Source organism: Lichenostomus cassidix, chromosome 17 (assembly GCF_008360975.1).
Source record: "Lichenostomus cassidix isolate B80296 chromosome 17, HeHo_3.0, whole genome shotgun sequence".
In the NCBI taxonomy this organism is placed as follows: Eukaryota; Metazoa; Chordata; class Aves; order Passeriformes; family Meliphagidae; genus Lichenostomus; species Lichenostomus cassidix.
The window spans coordinates 3682462-3698662 of NC_139497.1; the positions used below are offsets into that span (position 1 = coordinate 3682462).

A 16201-nucleotide genomic window follows, 5' to 3' on the forward strand; every position below is an offset into this window, starting at 1 on the left:
CCTGCGGGGAGGCCCCGCCCCCAGCGCGCCGGCGCGGCGGCGCCTTCAAGGCCCGGCCCGTCCGACGTGGCAGCGCCTGCACCGAGCGCGGCCCGGCCCCGCCACCGCCCCGCCCGCCCCGAGCCAGCCCGGGCCCCGCCATGGGCCACAACGACATTATGAACACCGCCGAGGACTTCGCCGACCAGGTGGGTGCTCGCCCGCCTTTCCCCCCCGCGCCCGGCCGGGCCTTTGTGCGGCGGGGCCACGCTGAGGGGCCCGGCTGAGGCAGGCCGGGATGGCGGCGCGGCGGCTGCCGCTGAGGGGCCGCGCTGTGGCGGGGCGGTGGGTCTGTGGGACTGTGGAGCTGTGGAGTGGTTTGGGCTGGAAGGGAGCCTGAAGATGCTCTCATTCCGACCCCTGCCATGGCAGGGATACCTTCTGCTGTCCCAGGTTGCTCCAAGCCCTGTTCAGCCTGGCCTTGGACACTTCAGGGATCCAGGGGCAGCCGCAGCTTCTGTGGGCAACCTGTGCCAGGGCCTCAGCACCCTCACCGGGAGGAAGTTCTTCCCAATATACGACCTAAATTTCGCGTCTTTCGATATGTACCCATTCCACTTTGCCTTCTCTCTACCTGCTCTTGGGAGTAGTCCGTTTCTATCTTTGTTGTAAGTTTTCTGTAAGTTCTCTCCGAGAGCACTCCGGGCCCTGCTCCCACCGCTGCAGGCCCAGCGGCCTCCCCTGCCCTCCAGTGAGCGCCCGAGCCTCTGGTACAGCCAGTTCTCCTTGGGCACGGGGCTTCTCCCAGGAGGGTTCAGTGGAAGGAGAGCAGGAGCCGTCCCTGCTGCTGAGGGGTGTGGGGAGCCGGGGTGAGCTGGCAGGGACGGGACAGTGACCCGGTTATCCAAGCAGGCAGGGTTAGATGGGATATTAGTAAGGAATTCTTCCATGTAAGGGTGGTGAGGCCATGGCACAGGTTGCCCAGAGAAGCTGTGGCCGCCCCATCCCTGCAAGTGTCCAAGGCCAGGTTGGACAGGGCTTGGAGCAAACTGGGATAGTGGAAGGTGTCCCTGCCCATTGTAGGGGTTTGGAACAAGGTGAGCTTTACAATCCTTCCAACCCAAACCATTCTGTGCCTTCATGAAACCCTGACCCATGTCTGGAAGCCCAAACTGGAAAAGGCTGGTCAGCACCGTGGTGCTGTGCTCAGGATTGGGGCAAAAGGAAACCAAACAAGCTGACGTTGTGTTGTAAACCTTCTTACGTTTATTTCAGTGGAAGCCCGAGTGATTTCTCTGTTAAATAGAAGTTTGTGGTCTCTTACAATGTGTGACAACAGGAATATTTGGAGTGTAAGTAGTTGCTCTGCCGGGGATGGTGTTGGAAAGATCTTCCTAGTCATGGTGATTCATCTGATTGACAATAAGAGGCAGCATCTAATCATATTCAGCAAATTGGCTGGAAAATCTGATTCTGCCTGGTGCTACAACTGCTGTGATTTAGTGTGAGTTGTGTGGTGCACCATAACACGTCACAGCTCTGAGGGGGCTGTGCTGCCTCTGTGTCTTTCACTGATTTCACTGGGAAAACCTGTTCTACACTTCCTCCCCACCCCCAGATGGAAGAAGGAAGACTCGATTTAGAGACAGAACTTCTTGTGGTGTGTGGAATACTCAGTTTAAGGGGTGTCTGGATTTTCTTGGTCACTCTCTGTTTACCTTGTCCTCTTGCCCCTTTTAGAGGAGAAAGTAAGCCATCACTGCAGTGTTCACATTACTTGCCAAAATTTGCAGTGCTCGTCCTGACCTTTTTATAACACCTCTCTATTTATTCCTCTGGGGTTATTTCTAGATGTCCTTAACACCCCTTTTTTCACACTGCTGAAAGCTCTTTTGTCCAGCTCAGATGTAGTTTGCCTCCTCCTGGAGTGAGTTTTAAATGGCACAAATTTACTTGTGCTTGGCCACATCCTGTTTAAAGATGAGTCTTGCCTTTAGCTGCAGAATTTGGAGTTTTGCTGCTCTTACCATCAGATTGCAAAACAGTTTTTATGGTGTTCTGAGTAATAACTGCTGTGATAATTCTGCCTCCAAGTAGCTGCCCTGTAGCTCAATCAGACTTTTTCAGGACTGTCTGTGCTGCTAAAACTCAGTATCACACCAATGTAGGAGTGACTTGCTAAACACTAACCTTTGGTATATATTGTGGAGTTAACACTTGGCATTACAGGAGCTGTTAGTTCATCTTGGATTAAAAAAAAAATACTTGGAACGTTTGGACTGAAATTGTGTTGAAACTCCCCTGGTGGAGGCTGGACAATGGCTGTTCTGGGAGCTGAATGCATTCTCAGTGATGTTCTTGCTTTTTCCACTCGCTCTACTAGTGCTCAGCACATAATGAGTCTTAATTTCTGTAGCATAGAAACCCTGTGGGAGAATGTTATAGCTAATTCCGTGGCTTATCAGGAAATCCTGAATGTCTCTTACAAAAGCAAGAATAATCTGTTCCTTAAATTCAAACAGTAAAGCTTAGCTTTTCTCAGATACTGTAATTTCCCTTTGAATTAGCAAATTATGCCCTGGATGTCAAGATACTGAGCAGTAATAAGTGCCTCTTAATCCAGAGGTGAACTAGTGCACTGTCTTACAGGCAGCTAAGCTTGCCAGACAGCCAGTTGTCAGTGAAAGGGCTTGTCCTACTTCTCCCAAGGCTACATTCCCCTTTTCTCTCTCACCAGCACTTTTGTTATTGAACTGGGGAGCTGAACTGGCAGGGAAAGAAATTGAGGATTTTTTTTTTTTTTTTACTTAGCTCAGTTATATCTGTGTTTAGGTCAAGTGAGGAGCAATACTGGGGTTGGGGTTGCTCGTAATAGGCTGCTCTGAGCTGTTAGGAATCCCAGTGACTGCAGTGGAGGAGACACTGTAGCACCAGCCCAATGTTGTTAATTAAATAATTTACATACTGAGAAATTAAGCCCATTTGTAGTGATTTTTGTTAAAATATTACATGGCAGTCCCTTCAGTGCAGTCACCATGTACTGAAAATAACTATCTGGGGCCTGCACAGAGTGTTCAACATTGTCTCTCCTTGTAATTGTAATCCCTTCCTAAGAGGGAGCAGATCTCAGGCAACTTTCCTAGTGTCTGTAATAATCTTTAGGAATAAATCCTTAGGAATGTGGGTGCCTGGTATTTCTGCTGTTTGAAAAAAAAGATTCATGCACAAAAATGCAAGGAGACTATTGAGTCATTGTACAGCAGTGAGAGGGCTGCAAGGGACATCCAGACTGGGGCAGTTTGTTTAATTTTCCAAGGTAAATGCTGATGTATCTTGTCCAGATAATTCTGGTATAGAATCATGGAATGGTTTAGGTTGGAAGGGATCTTAAAGCCTGTCTTGTTCTACCCCCTGCCATGGGCTGGGACACCTTCCTTTATCCCAGCTTGATTCAAGCCCTGTCCAGCCTGGCTTTGGACTCTTCCAGGGATCCAGGGGCAGCCACAGCTTCTCTGGGCAACCTGTGCCAGGGCCTGCCCACCCTCACAGGGAAGAATTTCTCCCCAATAACTTACATTTCCACTCTTTCAGTTTCAGCCCATTATTCCTTGTCCTCAATATCCTGTTTTTTCAGAAATTGGAAGGGAGAAGAAAACATTTCACTGTTAGCCTGAACTTTGTGTGTTTTATTTAAAAAAAACTGAATTTGGAAATGTTCTCTAGAACTTAGTCATGGCAGTGCACTGATTGTTTATCATTATAAGCCAAATAGCCTGCTCTGGTAAGGCTGGGGAAAAATCTTCCCATGAGGAGTGATAGTAAAATGCAATAAATTACTAAAAGTACCATTTTAAAGGTTTCATTAATAAATAGCCTTTTGGAAAAGGGATTTGGTGTAAAGCACACTTCAGAAGGGAAAAGCATTGAGAAATCTTCCTGCAATTAAAAACCTGATTAATACTGCTGGCAATGCTCTAGTGGGTCAGAGCCTTCTTCCTGCCTTTGGAAATAAATGGGAAAGCCTGTTCCCAGTTTTTAGAGTATTTTGTAGGCGTTGGGGTAATGAATGTGATGGGTGTTGCTGTCTGTGATTTTGGGGTGGAATCTTTTTAAATGAATATATCCAGATTGATGAAAGGAAGTGATTTTTCTCTCTGCCATTGGATTGAGCATCCACTTCCAGGAAAGATCTGTGATGTCCCAGGCTCATGGAGGTATCTGTTCTCCCAGAACCAAGCAATCCCTTAAAAGTATACAAGATATTTGGGATAAACCTTATAAAAAGCTCTCAACTGATAATGCTGTGCAGCTCAGGTTTCTGTGTGCTGTTCCTGACCATGATCAGAATTTCCCTGATCCAAGAATACAACTGTGCACACACAGAAAATCCTTCTGTGCTTGGACAGACCATACCTGCAAAAATTCCCAATTCTTGCCCAGGTATTGCTGTTAAAATACCTGTAATTGTACCATGCTATATACACTTTTATCAAGACAGAGTGGACTGTCAGCAAATTTGAAGCTGTTAGAGGTGAGGTCAAAATGAATCACTTAATTACCTCTCTTTTGGTCAGGCCTTTATGGGTTTGAGTATTTCAATCCTCCTTTAGAAAAACAGGGAGGTTGAGCAGAGCTTTGATTAAGGGATCCCTGGATCTTCTTGTACATCTTTGGTTGTTAAACTTAAAGGAGCATTTAAATCTATCTTTGCCTTTCTAATCCCATTAGAGGGGGAAGTGGCAACACAAAGCCCCTCTGGCATATGTCAGTGACTTGGCTGCCAACACAGAACCAGCTGTTCTTCTTTGAAATAGTTTTATTTAGCGTTCTCTTCTCATTCCTCACTATGTTTCACCTCTTCCAAGTAGACAGGATGTGTGGGGAGCAGTTGATACAAAGCCCAGAGCAGAAAAAGCAGCGCAGTTATTTGATGTCATGAGTTTAATGCTGCCACCTCCATCAGTCCCAGCAGTCTGGATTTGGGTGTGTTGTGCTCAGTTTCAAGTCCCATTTCTCAGCTGTAGATATTGAACTGCAGCCACTAAGTTTCCCATGTGTGCCACTTTAACTGTGTGAATCTTAAAGGAAGTGGGCTCAGGGTGCAGCTTTTGAGCCACACGGTGCTGGTGCTGTGCAGGAACAAACCCAGGGTGATTGGTACTATTCATTCAGTCCCACTGCTGGAGCTCTCATGTTTCTTGCCATTTATTCCATCCTTAGTTAAATTACCTCAGTGATTTACACCCAGATCCTCTAATTGTGAAATCGTTTGATGCTTGTTACATTCTCTTCCTATAGCTGTGGTGTAGTTGTTCTGTTCCTCTCTCTCTGGATCTCTTGGTTCCTTTGGCTTGGATTTTTGTTCCCACAGGCTGTTTCTGAAGCTTCTTTGAGCTTGCTGTGTACAGGGGGTTCAACTTGAGTGCAGCTCCAGGAGCTGTGCGTGTCCAGGGATGATGTGTGTGCCATGAGGTTGCTTAGCACTGGAGCTGCCGTAGGCTGCAGCCTCTCTGACTTGTCTGGAGCCCATTGGATGGGTGCACTCGTGCTTAATGGGCAGTGTTAAATTCTCTCTGTGTGCCAAGAGAACAGGTAAATGGTAAGTGTCTGCTTGGATCCTTCACCTGTGCTGTTCACTGTTGTTTGGCTCCAGGGAAGGGAAAGATGAGATCAGCTCCCATGACCCACTTCAAAACAGCAAAGATGATGCCTGGAGGAACATACTCTCTAATATTTGTTGCTTTTTTCAGCCTTTCCACGGCTTTTATCCTTTCCTTATAGATTCCCAGCATTTGTCTTCTTTCGTTTCTTTCTAGACCAAAGTTTGCATGTTCTGTATCTTACAAACAACTTCTGGTTTGTAAGAACTTTGTTCTTAGTATTCCTCAGCAAGTTTCCTCGACCTCACAGTGAAACTCAGGAGGGAGGAAAGCTGTAAACCAAGATGAGTGTCTCATTCAGTGAGTGACAAAGATCAGAAATTCTCTTCTGACTCATTCATCCAACTGTTGACATGGCTTAAGTGGCAGCCTGGAGGCAGAGTACAGCTGCACTTAAAATACACTTGATCAAGGTGAATTTTGACCCTTAGACTCTGGATACAGGCAGTACAACAGTGCATTTGGTTCCAATATTAACTATTTAATTGACTATTAAGCATGTTTGCTGATTTTTTTTCTTGTGATAATCTACAGTTGCACAGTGAGCTAGGCTTGTCATTTACATAGCCTTTAGTATTGACTGATTGCTGCTGGCAGGAGTAAACTGTCAGAAATGGCTTTTGTCTCCTTCCTGGTCGAAGTCTCAATTCAGTAATAAGCAGCGCTGCCTAGAAAATGAGTTGACAATTAAACATTTGTCCTAACCCAGAGGCAGTAAGTTTTCCAATACATCCCACAGCCCTATAGAACATGACCCTCTAGACTCTGTTTGGCAATTCTGTATTTGTCCCTTGAATTATTTTAATTGCAGAGCAAACTGACCCAGGAGCCTGCAGGATGAAGGCGGATGTGGGCCCAGATACATCTTCCATTCCCAAAGCTAAAGCTGAGCATCTGTTGCATGAGGATATAATTTCCTTTTAACCACTGCACTGAACTGTGGCTATAAACATCTGTTTCCTTTAAAAGGAGAGGATGCTCCTTTTAATTTAAGTAAAAACCTGCCTAGAGGATAGAGGGTGCAATTCCACGTAGTGGTTAGGTAGGTCTAAGATCTGCTGCTACTCGAGTGCTTGTGCTTTGTGTGCCCTGAGCTGCAGGAAGTAACGAGCCTGGCAGGAAGTTCAGTAATGTTTTTGAATTTGTACAGAATTTGTCTTCTATCAGCCTGGCTCCCTGAATCCGGGTTATTCCAGGGTGGTGAGTGCCTGAGCAAGTGGGTAGGAGGGAGCAGGATTGCCCTTTCAGCTCCAGGCTATCTGATAGTTCAGCTGTAACATGAAACCCTTTGATAGAGAAACTAAAACCAAGGTCAGCCTTCATTAGCAAGAGCTCCATCAAAGCACAGTTCCTGTTACACACAAATGTGCTGCTGGATTCTGTTTTTTTTCAAGTCCTAGTCCAATGGAGAATGACAACAGGTTTCCCCTGCTGCTCCCAGTTGGGTGAAGAAACATGTCATTAAATCCAAATCCCAGTTCCTCTCTAGATGTTGGTGACCCTGAGTGCATGAAAACTGCTGACCTCAGGGCCTGCAGACAGCAGGGCTCTGTTATCCCTGCAGTATCCCTTTTCCTGCCTCCCCTGCTAATGCCCTGTGTGTCCCTGCAGTTCCTGAGGGTGACGAAGCAGTACCTTCCCCACGTGGCCCGGCTGTGCCTGATCAGCACCTTCCTGGAGGATGGCATCCGCATGTGGTTCCAGTGGAGTGAACAGAGGGACTACATCGATGGCACGTGGAACTGTGGCTACTTCCTGGCCTCCATCTTTGTGTTCCTAAACCTCTTCGGGCAGCTGAGTAAGTGGCTCTGGGGCTGTTCAGGTGCATGGCAGAGCACTCCAGCATGGCTGCAGCCCTGGCTCATGCAGGCTGTGAATCATGGAAGCGTGGGATGACACACTGATTTCCTAACAGCCCCTGACAGGTCAGAGCTGATAGTACTACATGGGCTGAATGAAAAGAACTCCCAATTGACCTGCTTCAGCCTTTCCTGGAAGCAATCGTACAGAGCTTCTTGTGACACACTGCCTCTGAGTCAGATGCCAAGAATCCATCAGGACAATCTGGTTTCAGTTCTGTACGTGCATCCTTAAATACAAGCCACACCCAGAGTTCTCTAAATTAAATACTCCTGTTTTCTTAAGCGGGGCAATGTTGAGACTTTCTCAGCCTCCTGTTTTTATGGGTTTTCATCTTCATGGCAAAGTCTTACCCTGGAGTGGATGCACTTAAGCCTGAGAGAGGTGCTCATGTCAGAAATTTTTCCAAAGCCCAGGAATCAAAATAAGCCTAGGAGTGCTCTGCTGTATGTGTGCTGGGTGGGCTCAGGGTTTCAGAAATGGGGAGAGGGAAAATCCTTTTCTTTTTATATTACATCTCTGATTTACTGTTCTTGATTGCCAATTTCTTATCATGTATCCGGATTTAGATTTTTTTGCGCTCGCTATTTTGTGTAGAGGATCATCTCAATTTACTGTAGTTGCCAGTCCTCATGTTGAAGTGACAAAGGCTGTCAGTGCTTTCTGATGGAAAACTTGAGAAAGGTTTTGGGTTTTATCCTTTCTAGGGAAAGGAATACAGCATGATGGCCCTAACAGTTATCTCATTAAAAAAAAAAAAAAACCCACAATCCCCCCCAAAAAAAACTAAAATTCAAGTTAGCATTCCTGCAGCAGCTTTTCCAAGGGTAACTGTGTTCAATTTCCCTGACTCAGGTGGCTGTATCCTGGTGCTGAGTAGGAACTTTGTGCAATATGCCTGCTTTGGACTGTTTGGAATTATAGCATTACAGGTAGGAGGCTTAAGTCTTCAGCCCTTCTAAACTCTACCTTTCAAATCTCTCTGAGCCCCAGTACTACCAACATGTTTAAATATAACTTGCAACCCTGGAATTTTTCTCCACCCTGGCCCAGTGCCAGTCCTTGATGGCATTGAACTATTTTGCTGCTTCTGTTCTCCTGATGTGCCCAATAGATGTAATTGCAATTAGTCAGCTTGGAGACATTGATTCAATACTTGACCTTGACCAATTTAGCAGCACTAACTGGCAATTTACCTGTATGGCAGTTAATGAGCCAAACGTGGAACTTGCAGTTGCTTTGGCCTTCAGGTGTGCCCCACATCACAAAGGATCCTAGCTAGTAGCATCCTTCCCTGCAAAACCAGGGAATTTTTGGGGGCCTATAGCACAAATAAAATTCTGGCTTCCATTCCCTGTTTTTCACAGACTCGCAGGACCACAGTGATGTAACCTGCCTTGTTTCCCTGACTGTATTGTATTCAGTGTCACTTATATGGTGTTTTAACCTGTTCTGTTCTTTGCCTAGACTATTGCATACAGCATTCTATGGGACCTGAAGTTCTTGATGAGGTATGCCTGCTTCTGGAATTTTTTATGGAAACAGTCAAAACTGACACTTGGTGACAGAGGAGATGATACTTGTACATAGTATTTAGTAGAAAGATTTGACGAGTGATGCATTTATAAAAAAATGACAGCAGTTGAAAAATCAGGAGAGTCTGTGTTAGACTGTAGACAGAAGGCTCAGAAAGGGAAAGGCTAATCCTAACCCACTAGGACCCAAGTGCTTCTGCTGCTAACCTTGCTGAGAGCTCAACTGTCTACACTGGATCAGAGTTGCCTTTATTTCCTAGATGGCTAAAATAGCAACTCTGCTTCTGCATGAGTGAAGCCATTTTCTGAGAAAATTACAGCATGTGGTAACTGGAGTGGTTTCTGGGATTTTAAACCTCTTAATACCTTCCCTAAGGAGAAGACTCTTAAACATGAGCTTTCCTATCAGGTCCTGAGTGATGGTTTGCTGTTGCCTTTCCACCCTTCTGAGAGGAGGACAGTGCAAGAGCTACACTCTGGGCTTACTACAGCCCTGTCAATGTGTAACTTTTTAGCAGTGCTGCTGCTGTTTTTGCAGAGCAACCTCTGAACTACTTTGGCATATATGGCTAAACCTGAGGTACAGAGTAACTTTAACACAACTAAATTTGTGTTGTAACAGCCACTGAAGCCTGAGCTGTGTGTGCTGGACTTCCCTGGCAGGCTGTGTTCCCAAAAATCCTTGTGTTCTCAGTGCTGCTGGAGCTGGGAAGTCTAACACAGACCAGCACATCCCATGGTGCAGTGCAAGTCACTCCTCACTCACACGTAGTTCCTTACCCAAATTGTCAAATAAGACTTTACAGGTGTAGATCAGTGCAAGCTGTACTAACTGGTTTTTTTTTTTTTTTTCTCCCCATTTGTGTAGGAATCTTGCCCTTGGGGGAGGCTTGCTGCTGCTTCTGGCTGAGTCCCGCTCGGAGGGGAAGAGCATGTTTGCTGGTGTCCCCACCATGAGGGAGAGCTCCCCAAAGCAGTACATGCAGCTGGGGGGGCGTGTGCTGCTCGTCCTCATGTTCATGACACTGCTACACTTTGACATGAACTTCTTTTCTGTAAGTATCCCAGTGTTAAAGTGTCTGTGCAACAACAACTGAACTTACCCAAGCTCTGCTCTGATGTTGGTGTATCTGTTTAAGCAGTGTGTAAGTTCATGGTTTTTTGGTTTTATTTTCTTCCAGATTCTGCAGAACATTGTGGGCACAGCCCTGATTATCTTGGTGGCAATTGGCTTCAAGACTAAGCTGGCTGCCTTGACTCTGGTCATCTGGCTGTTTGGCATCAACATCTACTTCAATGCCTTCTGGACCATCCCACCCTACAAGCCCATGCACGACTTCCTCAAATACGACTTCTTCCAGACCATGTCTGTCATTGGAGGGCTCCTCCTCGTGGTTGCACTGGGTCCTGGTGGAGTCTCCATGGATGAGAAGAAAAAAGAGTGGTAACAGGAATAGCAACACTTCTTGGGACATACTGTACTAAGTCCAGAACTGATTCTCTATGGATTCAACAAAAACTGCCAGCATTTTACACGTACATGCCCCCTTCCTATAAAAGGCACAGATGTTATGAATTTGATTTACTGTGGCACCAGTAATACAATAGATAAAACCCTATTTCTTCAAGGAATGTTGCCTAGGTTTATTCTAACTTCCTAGATTTGGAACTAACCCAAGGAAACCTGCATTTTGCTGATGCTTCAGTGAATTGCAGTAGAACAGTTGCTGTCTGGAATGTCAGCAATGTCTTAAAATTTGCAGAAAGGTGAGCAGATACAGCTGGATCATTCAGTGTGCTGTTGGGTTGTAGCTATAACTAAAAAAGTGGATCCCCTTTCTTGCCCTCATCAAAACTGTCTTGTGCATAAGGAGTTCCATTGCTGGTTATAGCATTGCTTATCAAGGTGGAAAGCAGCATCCAAGAAAACCCAAAATATCACTGTTATTTTGCTGCTCAGAGGCCTGTAATTCCTTTTTATTTAACAGGGAGAGGTCTTTCCTGCTCCTGAACAGAAGGCAGAAAGAAAACTCTGAAAGTAGTTGTACCCCTTTCTGGGTAAGAAAAGGGAGAGGGTTTTCAAACATGTCCCAGTTCTGCCCTTGAAGGGAACAAGGGAGAATCCTGTATTCTTAATCATGAATCCTGTATTGCTAATCAGATTTAAAGGAAGTGGGGGAGATAATCCTGAAGAGACAGAATGTTAGATTCTGAAAATTCTGTGCCAAAAGAATTCTTTTATTCTGTGTTCTTTCCCCCAAGTTGCCTCTCCTGAATTCCCAAGAAGGGAGCCAAGTTGTGCTGCAGGTTACATAATAAAAGCTCCTTTCTGCTGTTAACCAGCTTCTATCCATATATGCCCCAAATTAATATTTGAATTGCAGGTTATTGGTGAAAATGTCTTGAGAATTACAGAAACTCCCTTTCCTGTGCATTCAGTACTTGCCAGATGAGAGCAGTCAATCTCCTAATCTGTAGTCTTTGCTTCTTAGATTCACTTCTGTCAGCCTCTCAGCTGTAAAAGTCACAGCTGACTGAAGAGCTGGGGTGCTGAGCTCTCCAGGACAGCCCTCCTCTGCCATCTCACACCACCCTGAGCTGTGCAGGGAGGAAATGTGCAAGTGGCCCCTGTTCCCAACCCTGCAAACGGTTCTAGCTGAGGAATGCGAGTGCAAAGCCTGGGCAGTGGAGAAGCAGCCAGGGATGGACCTTCCACAGGAGGAACTCGTGAGGGTGAGGAGAGGAAGGCCCTGTTTGGCCTCTCAGTGCCACAACCTCTGTGCCATGACCATACTTAGTGCTGCTCAGAGGAGGCGTTTTGTCCTCTCTTAGTCAACTAGGTGTGAACCTGTTTCACTAGATTGTGAAAGAATTCTAGACAGCATGAGCCCTACCAACTTCCTACCATTACATGGATTCCTTGCACTCTTGTCTCCCCTGAGGAAGATGCTCAGCTCTTTGTTCAAGGAGGAATTCAGCTGAACGTCTCCAGTGGGAGCTGTTTCCCAGGGTCTCCTGATGAGGACACTCACCTGGACAGTTCAGCCTAACAGTTGCTTTTTCAGAGAGAAAACTGGGCTGAACTAATGAAAAATAGAAGAGCACTGTTGAATGTTAAACCAGTGATTTCATCATCTTAAGGGGATCATAGCCTCTTAAAGGGCAAGATGTGCTGCTGCTGGAGGAAGCCAGTTGCTATCCCAAGAGTAGTTGGGGTTGGAAGGGACCTCTGGAGATCATCTAGTCCAACCCCCATGTCCAGATTGATGGGAAGGGAATTCAGCATTAAGGTCAGGTCACTGATGGCTTTCTTTTCAAGGAAGTTGAAGTCTTCACATCAAATCTTCCCTGTGCCTGACTCTTCCTAGCTAAACAAACTGGTCCTTCCAGTTGTGGATCTGCAGCACAGGAGGCTTTTACTGTTTCACTGCAGGTCTTAAAACGGTTCTAGATTAATCAAGGCAGCCACTCTCAGATACCTGAACTGCTGTTGATGTTCATAGTATTTATAAATGACAGAAACTACTCCTGCAAATAGCCCCTTAAGTTGTCTTTCTCAACTTCCTTGTGTCCTGTCTAACTAAGGAGCTGGATGACAGACTAGTCTGAAATACTGACCAGTTTCCTCTGTGAAAATCAAGTCCCCTTTCCAACAAAAGACCCTAGAAAAGGAACTGATGCTGTCCCCTGCAGCAGGAACAACTCAGTATTCCAGGGGCACAGTTAGGTGGAGGGCATTATCAGATACTTCTAGGCAGCACAATGTGCAGACTTACTAACTGTGAGTCCTGATGCAGAAGATTCTGGTTTCCTACATACACTGCTGTACTTATGCATCTCCCAGAATTACAGTGACCTCTCCCTGTGGCTGAGAAGCTCTCACAAGCAGGATGTCAGCTACCAATTGGCTCTGCAAAGTGTTCTGGAATTCATTCTGAATATATTTTTGCTTTCTATGTGGAAAAAAAAAAAAAAGTATAAATTCTCATTTTATGCTGTATTTTGTACCTTAGTTGTGTTTGAAAATGTTTTGATTTTTGAAAGCAATCAAAATAAAACAATGGCATCTTTGTATCCACTTGGCGTGTGTGGCTGGTGATGCTCCACTGCTGAGCTCCTCTGCTTTCCTGCCTACCACAAACCAACTTTCTGTAAAAAGCTGTGCTGTCTGGACTTGACTGCAGCAGACATCCTTCCCTTGGTGTGGGGCTGGCTTGAAGCTTTTTGAATACAGCTTAATTCCACCCCATTGTTCCCCTCCACACCTCTAGCAGTTAACTGGAATGAGCAAACATTTCAGTCTTGTGCTCTCACTGGAATTGTTACACAACAGGCTTCAGGCCATGTATTTATCATAAAATTTATTTCCCGTTGGTTGCTTTCTTGAAGTTTTTGGGTTTTCGATGATGGCTCTTGAATTTCTTCTTTAATGGGCCTGTCTGTTTCTGTAGAGAAAAAAGAGTTAATCAGCTTATTTCTAACATCCTGAGCTAGCTTAAAGACAAACTGAGTGTGATCTCCTTCAACAGCCAGAATCCTGCCGCTCAGCAGCTGTTTCTGATGGTTTCATTAGGTACAGTGACAGGCTCCCTGTAGCAATGAATCCAAACTTTATCCAGCCTTAGCCTTCTAGTTTGACTCATTTATAAAGTAAGGCAGTGCTTCAAAAGTGGCAGAAAAATGGTCTAGAGGGACTCTGTGACTGCAAGAGCATTCAATTTGTGTTTGTGTAGTGGGAGGACAATTACAGAACCCACAAGACCCACACCAGCTTTCCTTCTGAGATGGTGTGGAGCAGGATCCCACCACAGATGAGCTGTTTGTACAGGCAGAACATCCCTCACTACCGCAGCCAGGATAAATATTGCCTGGCAGGAATTCACACCTCGGGATGCAAGTCACTGTCTGGCACAGGGGGAAAGTCTATTCTGAACAGCTTTGCACCTTCTGCTGGTTCCCAGACAGGAATAGCTGGAACTCCTACGGGGTAGGATCCCAGCTCCACACTCCCCTGCTGCTGCAGGCAGCGGGATGACTCCCACCTTTCCTCTCTTGGTGCCAACTGCTCTGCTGACATCCTTCCTTCCCCCGTGCTCTCCGTTCACATCTCCGTTCTGCTTGGCGTCATTGTCATCGCTGTCTGTCATGAAGTCATTGCTGCCCTTTGTGGTCTGTGGAGCTGATGGGTTTTTTTCTGGGAAGAGCGCAGCTAAAACATGAAGATCGAGCTCAAAATCAGTTCCCTGTGCACACAGGCTCTGCATCCCCTAATTTTACTTTAAAGGTGATGTGCCAAGCTGCTTCCAGTCACCAGGCATGTATGTGTCACTACTTAAAATACTTGGGAAATAAACTCACTGGTGTTTTATTGGAAATGTGCCTTGGTGCTCTTACTAGTCCCATTCTGGGAACTTCAGCACAGGTGGTGCCATGGTGTTACACCCCTGCTCCTGCAGCAAGATGGATTTGCACCTCCAGGTGTAAGTCAGCTAAACGGCCTAACCACCTTCTGTCAAGGACTTGCTGAGAAACAAAGTGGAGATTCCTAAAGCAACAAATCCCAGTGGATCTTGTATCCCTTCCCTCACATCCTGACTGATCCAACTGCTTATTACTTAGAGGTAACTGCTATGTCTTATTTGGTGGTGATAAGCTATTCCAAAACCCAAGGATCCCCAACTGGATCACTGCAGCAGTGTAAAGAAACCAGGAGACAACCAACCAACTCCCTTCAGGACATAGATGAATCCAAGGTTCTCACTCACGTGGGTACAGGTCACTCATGCTGTCATCTGTCTCCTCTCCATCCTCATCACTGGACTTTGGCTCCCAGAACTCCTCTTTCCTGTGAGGCTGCCTGCTCCCGTTCGTTTGGTCCTCAGGGTGCTGTGGCCGCTGCTTCTTCTGCCTCAGGCAGGCAGGGACATATTCCACTCCTTCCTTCTGGCATTCCTCATCTAAGAGTGAGGGTCAGGCAGCACTGAGCAGCTGCCCAGTCCCAGAGTCCTCCCATTCCCAGCTCAAGCTTGTAGGAAATGGAATCTCAACAGCTCAGGAAAAGTACGTTGTCTGGTTACAGCTTCAGAAAAGCTACTTACACATTTTTAGGGCTTTCTGGTAGCGCTTCCCCTGGACGTGACGCAGGACATGCTCTGGGAGCTTGTTGATGTGTCTGAGGGTGAGCTTGCAGAACAGCTGGTGTCTGACAGACACAGAGTGAGCAACAGGGTTATAGTGTGCTATGACTTCATAACTTTTTGCTTACAAGCACTGCAAGTTGCTCAAAGTTGATAAATACTTTATAAAGCCTTTCCCGGTCTCCCCACACCCATAAAGACTTAAGGACTTTGTAAAGCCCAATGTCTGAAATTGAACAAAGTGCAAAGCATAACACACAGGAGGAAGAATACATACAAATTCTTTGTGCTGGGCACTATGTGGGGCTCAAACGTGCCATAGTCGAACTCCCTGGCTGTCTTTATAAGCCGCTGGTACTTCTTGCCGCTGGTGTACGCCTGCAGCTCCGACAGGCGACACGGCAGCTCATGGCCTGTCAGCCTGCACCTCACCTGAGAAAACATCCATGGTCAGGAGACCCAGGGCTTTATCCCTCAGAACCAATTAGGCTGGGACAGCCGAATTTGAAAGCTCGACTCTGAAATCATCCAGTCCAACCTATGACTGATCCCCGCCTTGTCACCCAGACCATGGCACTGAGTCCAGTCGTTCCCAGCGATGGGGACTCCACCACTCCCTGGACAGCCCCTTCCAACGTCTAATCACCCCTCCCGTGTCCACTGCAGGGCTGAGGAGGGCAGGACAGACCAGCGCCCTGCTCCCCGGTCTTCCTCCGCCTGCCTCCGCCGCACAAACCCCTGGAGCTCGAAGCCAGCGGGTACCACGCGGTCCCGTCCCCATCCCGCACCCTCAGCGAGGCGGCCGCGTCCCCTCACGACCCTCAGGGTGCCCCCAGCCCTCCCAGCGCTCACCTTGCCGGGCCCCGCGGGGCTGAGCAGCGGGTGCTGCCTCAGGAAGAGCCGCTCCGCCTCGGGCAGCTCCGGCACGGCCGCGCTGGCGGCAGGGGCCGGCGCCGCCATGGTGAGGGGCTGAGCCGAGCCTCATTTCCCGTTCCGGGCCGCGGGCAGGGCGGGGGCAGCGGGACGGCCG

The 16201-nt window shown here is 46.9% G+C and overlaps 2 protein-coding genes across 2 annotated transcripts; one reads left to right on the forward strand and one right to left on the reverse strand.

Moving 5' to 3' along the window:
• The first annotated feature begins 30 nt into the window (after positions 1-30).
• SURF4 (surfeit 4) lies at positions 31-13112 on the forward strand. Its single transcript, XM_085076904.1, has 6 exons — positions 31-188; positions 7251-7437; positions 8355-8431; positions 8967-9010; positions 9903-10089; positions 10216-13112. The coding sequence occupies exons 1-6, from the start codon at positions 141-143 to the stop codon at positions 10480-10482; spliced, it is 810 nt and encodes a 269-aa protein (XP_084933030.1). The 5' UTR covers positions 31-140; the 3' UTR covers positions 10483-13112.
• Positions 13113-13380: 268 nt separating this feature from the next.
• SURF2 (surfeit 2) lies at positions 13381-16170 on the reverse strand. Its single transcript, XM_085076905.1, has 6 exons — positions 16024-16170; positions 15449-15603; positions 15133-15236; positions 14800-14991; positions 14077-14243; positions 13381-13479 (listed from the first exon to the last, which is right to left on the reverse strand). The coding sequence occupies exons 1-6, from the start codon at positions 16129-16131 to the stop codon at positions 13396-13398; spliced, it is 810 nt and encodes a 269-aa protein (XP_084933031.1). The 5' UTR covers positions 16132-16170; the 3' UTR covers positions 13381-13395.
• Positions 16171-16201: the final 31 nt, after the last annotated feature.

What these genes read in the sequence shown, in the direction of transcription:
- SURF4 (XM_085076904.1), top strand. Translation starts at nt 141, where the DNA reads ATGGGCCACAACGACATTATGAACACCGCCGAGGACTTCGCCGACCAG. An exon ending in GACCTGAAGTTCTTGATGAG is followed by an intron (nt 9,011 to 9,902) that starts GTATGCCTGCTT and finishes CCATTTGTGTAG; the next exon opens with GAATCTTGCCCTTGGGGGAG. An exon ending in TTGACATGAACTTCTTTTCT is followed by an intron (nt 10,090 to 10,215) that starts GTAAGTATCCCA and finishes ATTTTCTTCCAG; the next exon opens with ATTCTGCAGAACATTGTGGG.
- SURF2 (XM_085076905.1), bottom strand. Translation starts at nt 16,131, where the DNA reads ATGGCGGCGCCGGCCCCTGCCGCCAGCGCGGCCGTGCCGGAGCTGCCC. An exon ending in GCCCCGCGGGGCCCGGCAAG is followed by an intron (nt 15,604 to 16,023) that starts GTGAGCGCTGGG and finishes ATGTTTTCTCAG; the next exon opens with GTGAGGTGCAGGCTGACAGG. An exon ending in CATGAGTGACCTGTACCCAC is followed by an intron (nt 14,244 to 14,799) that starts GTGAGTGAGAAC and finishes TTCATGTTTTAG; the next exon opens with CTGCGCTCTTCCCAGAAAAA.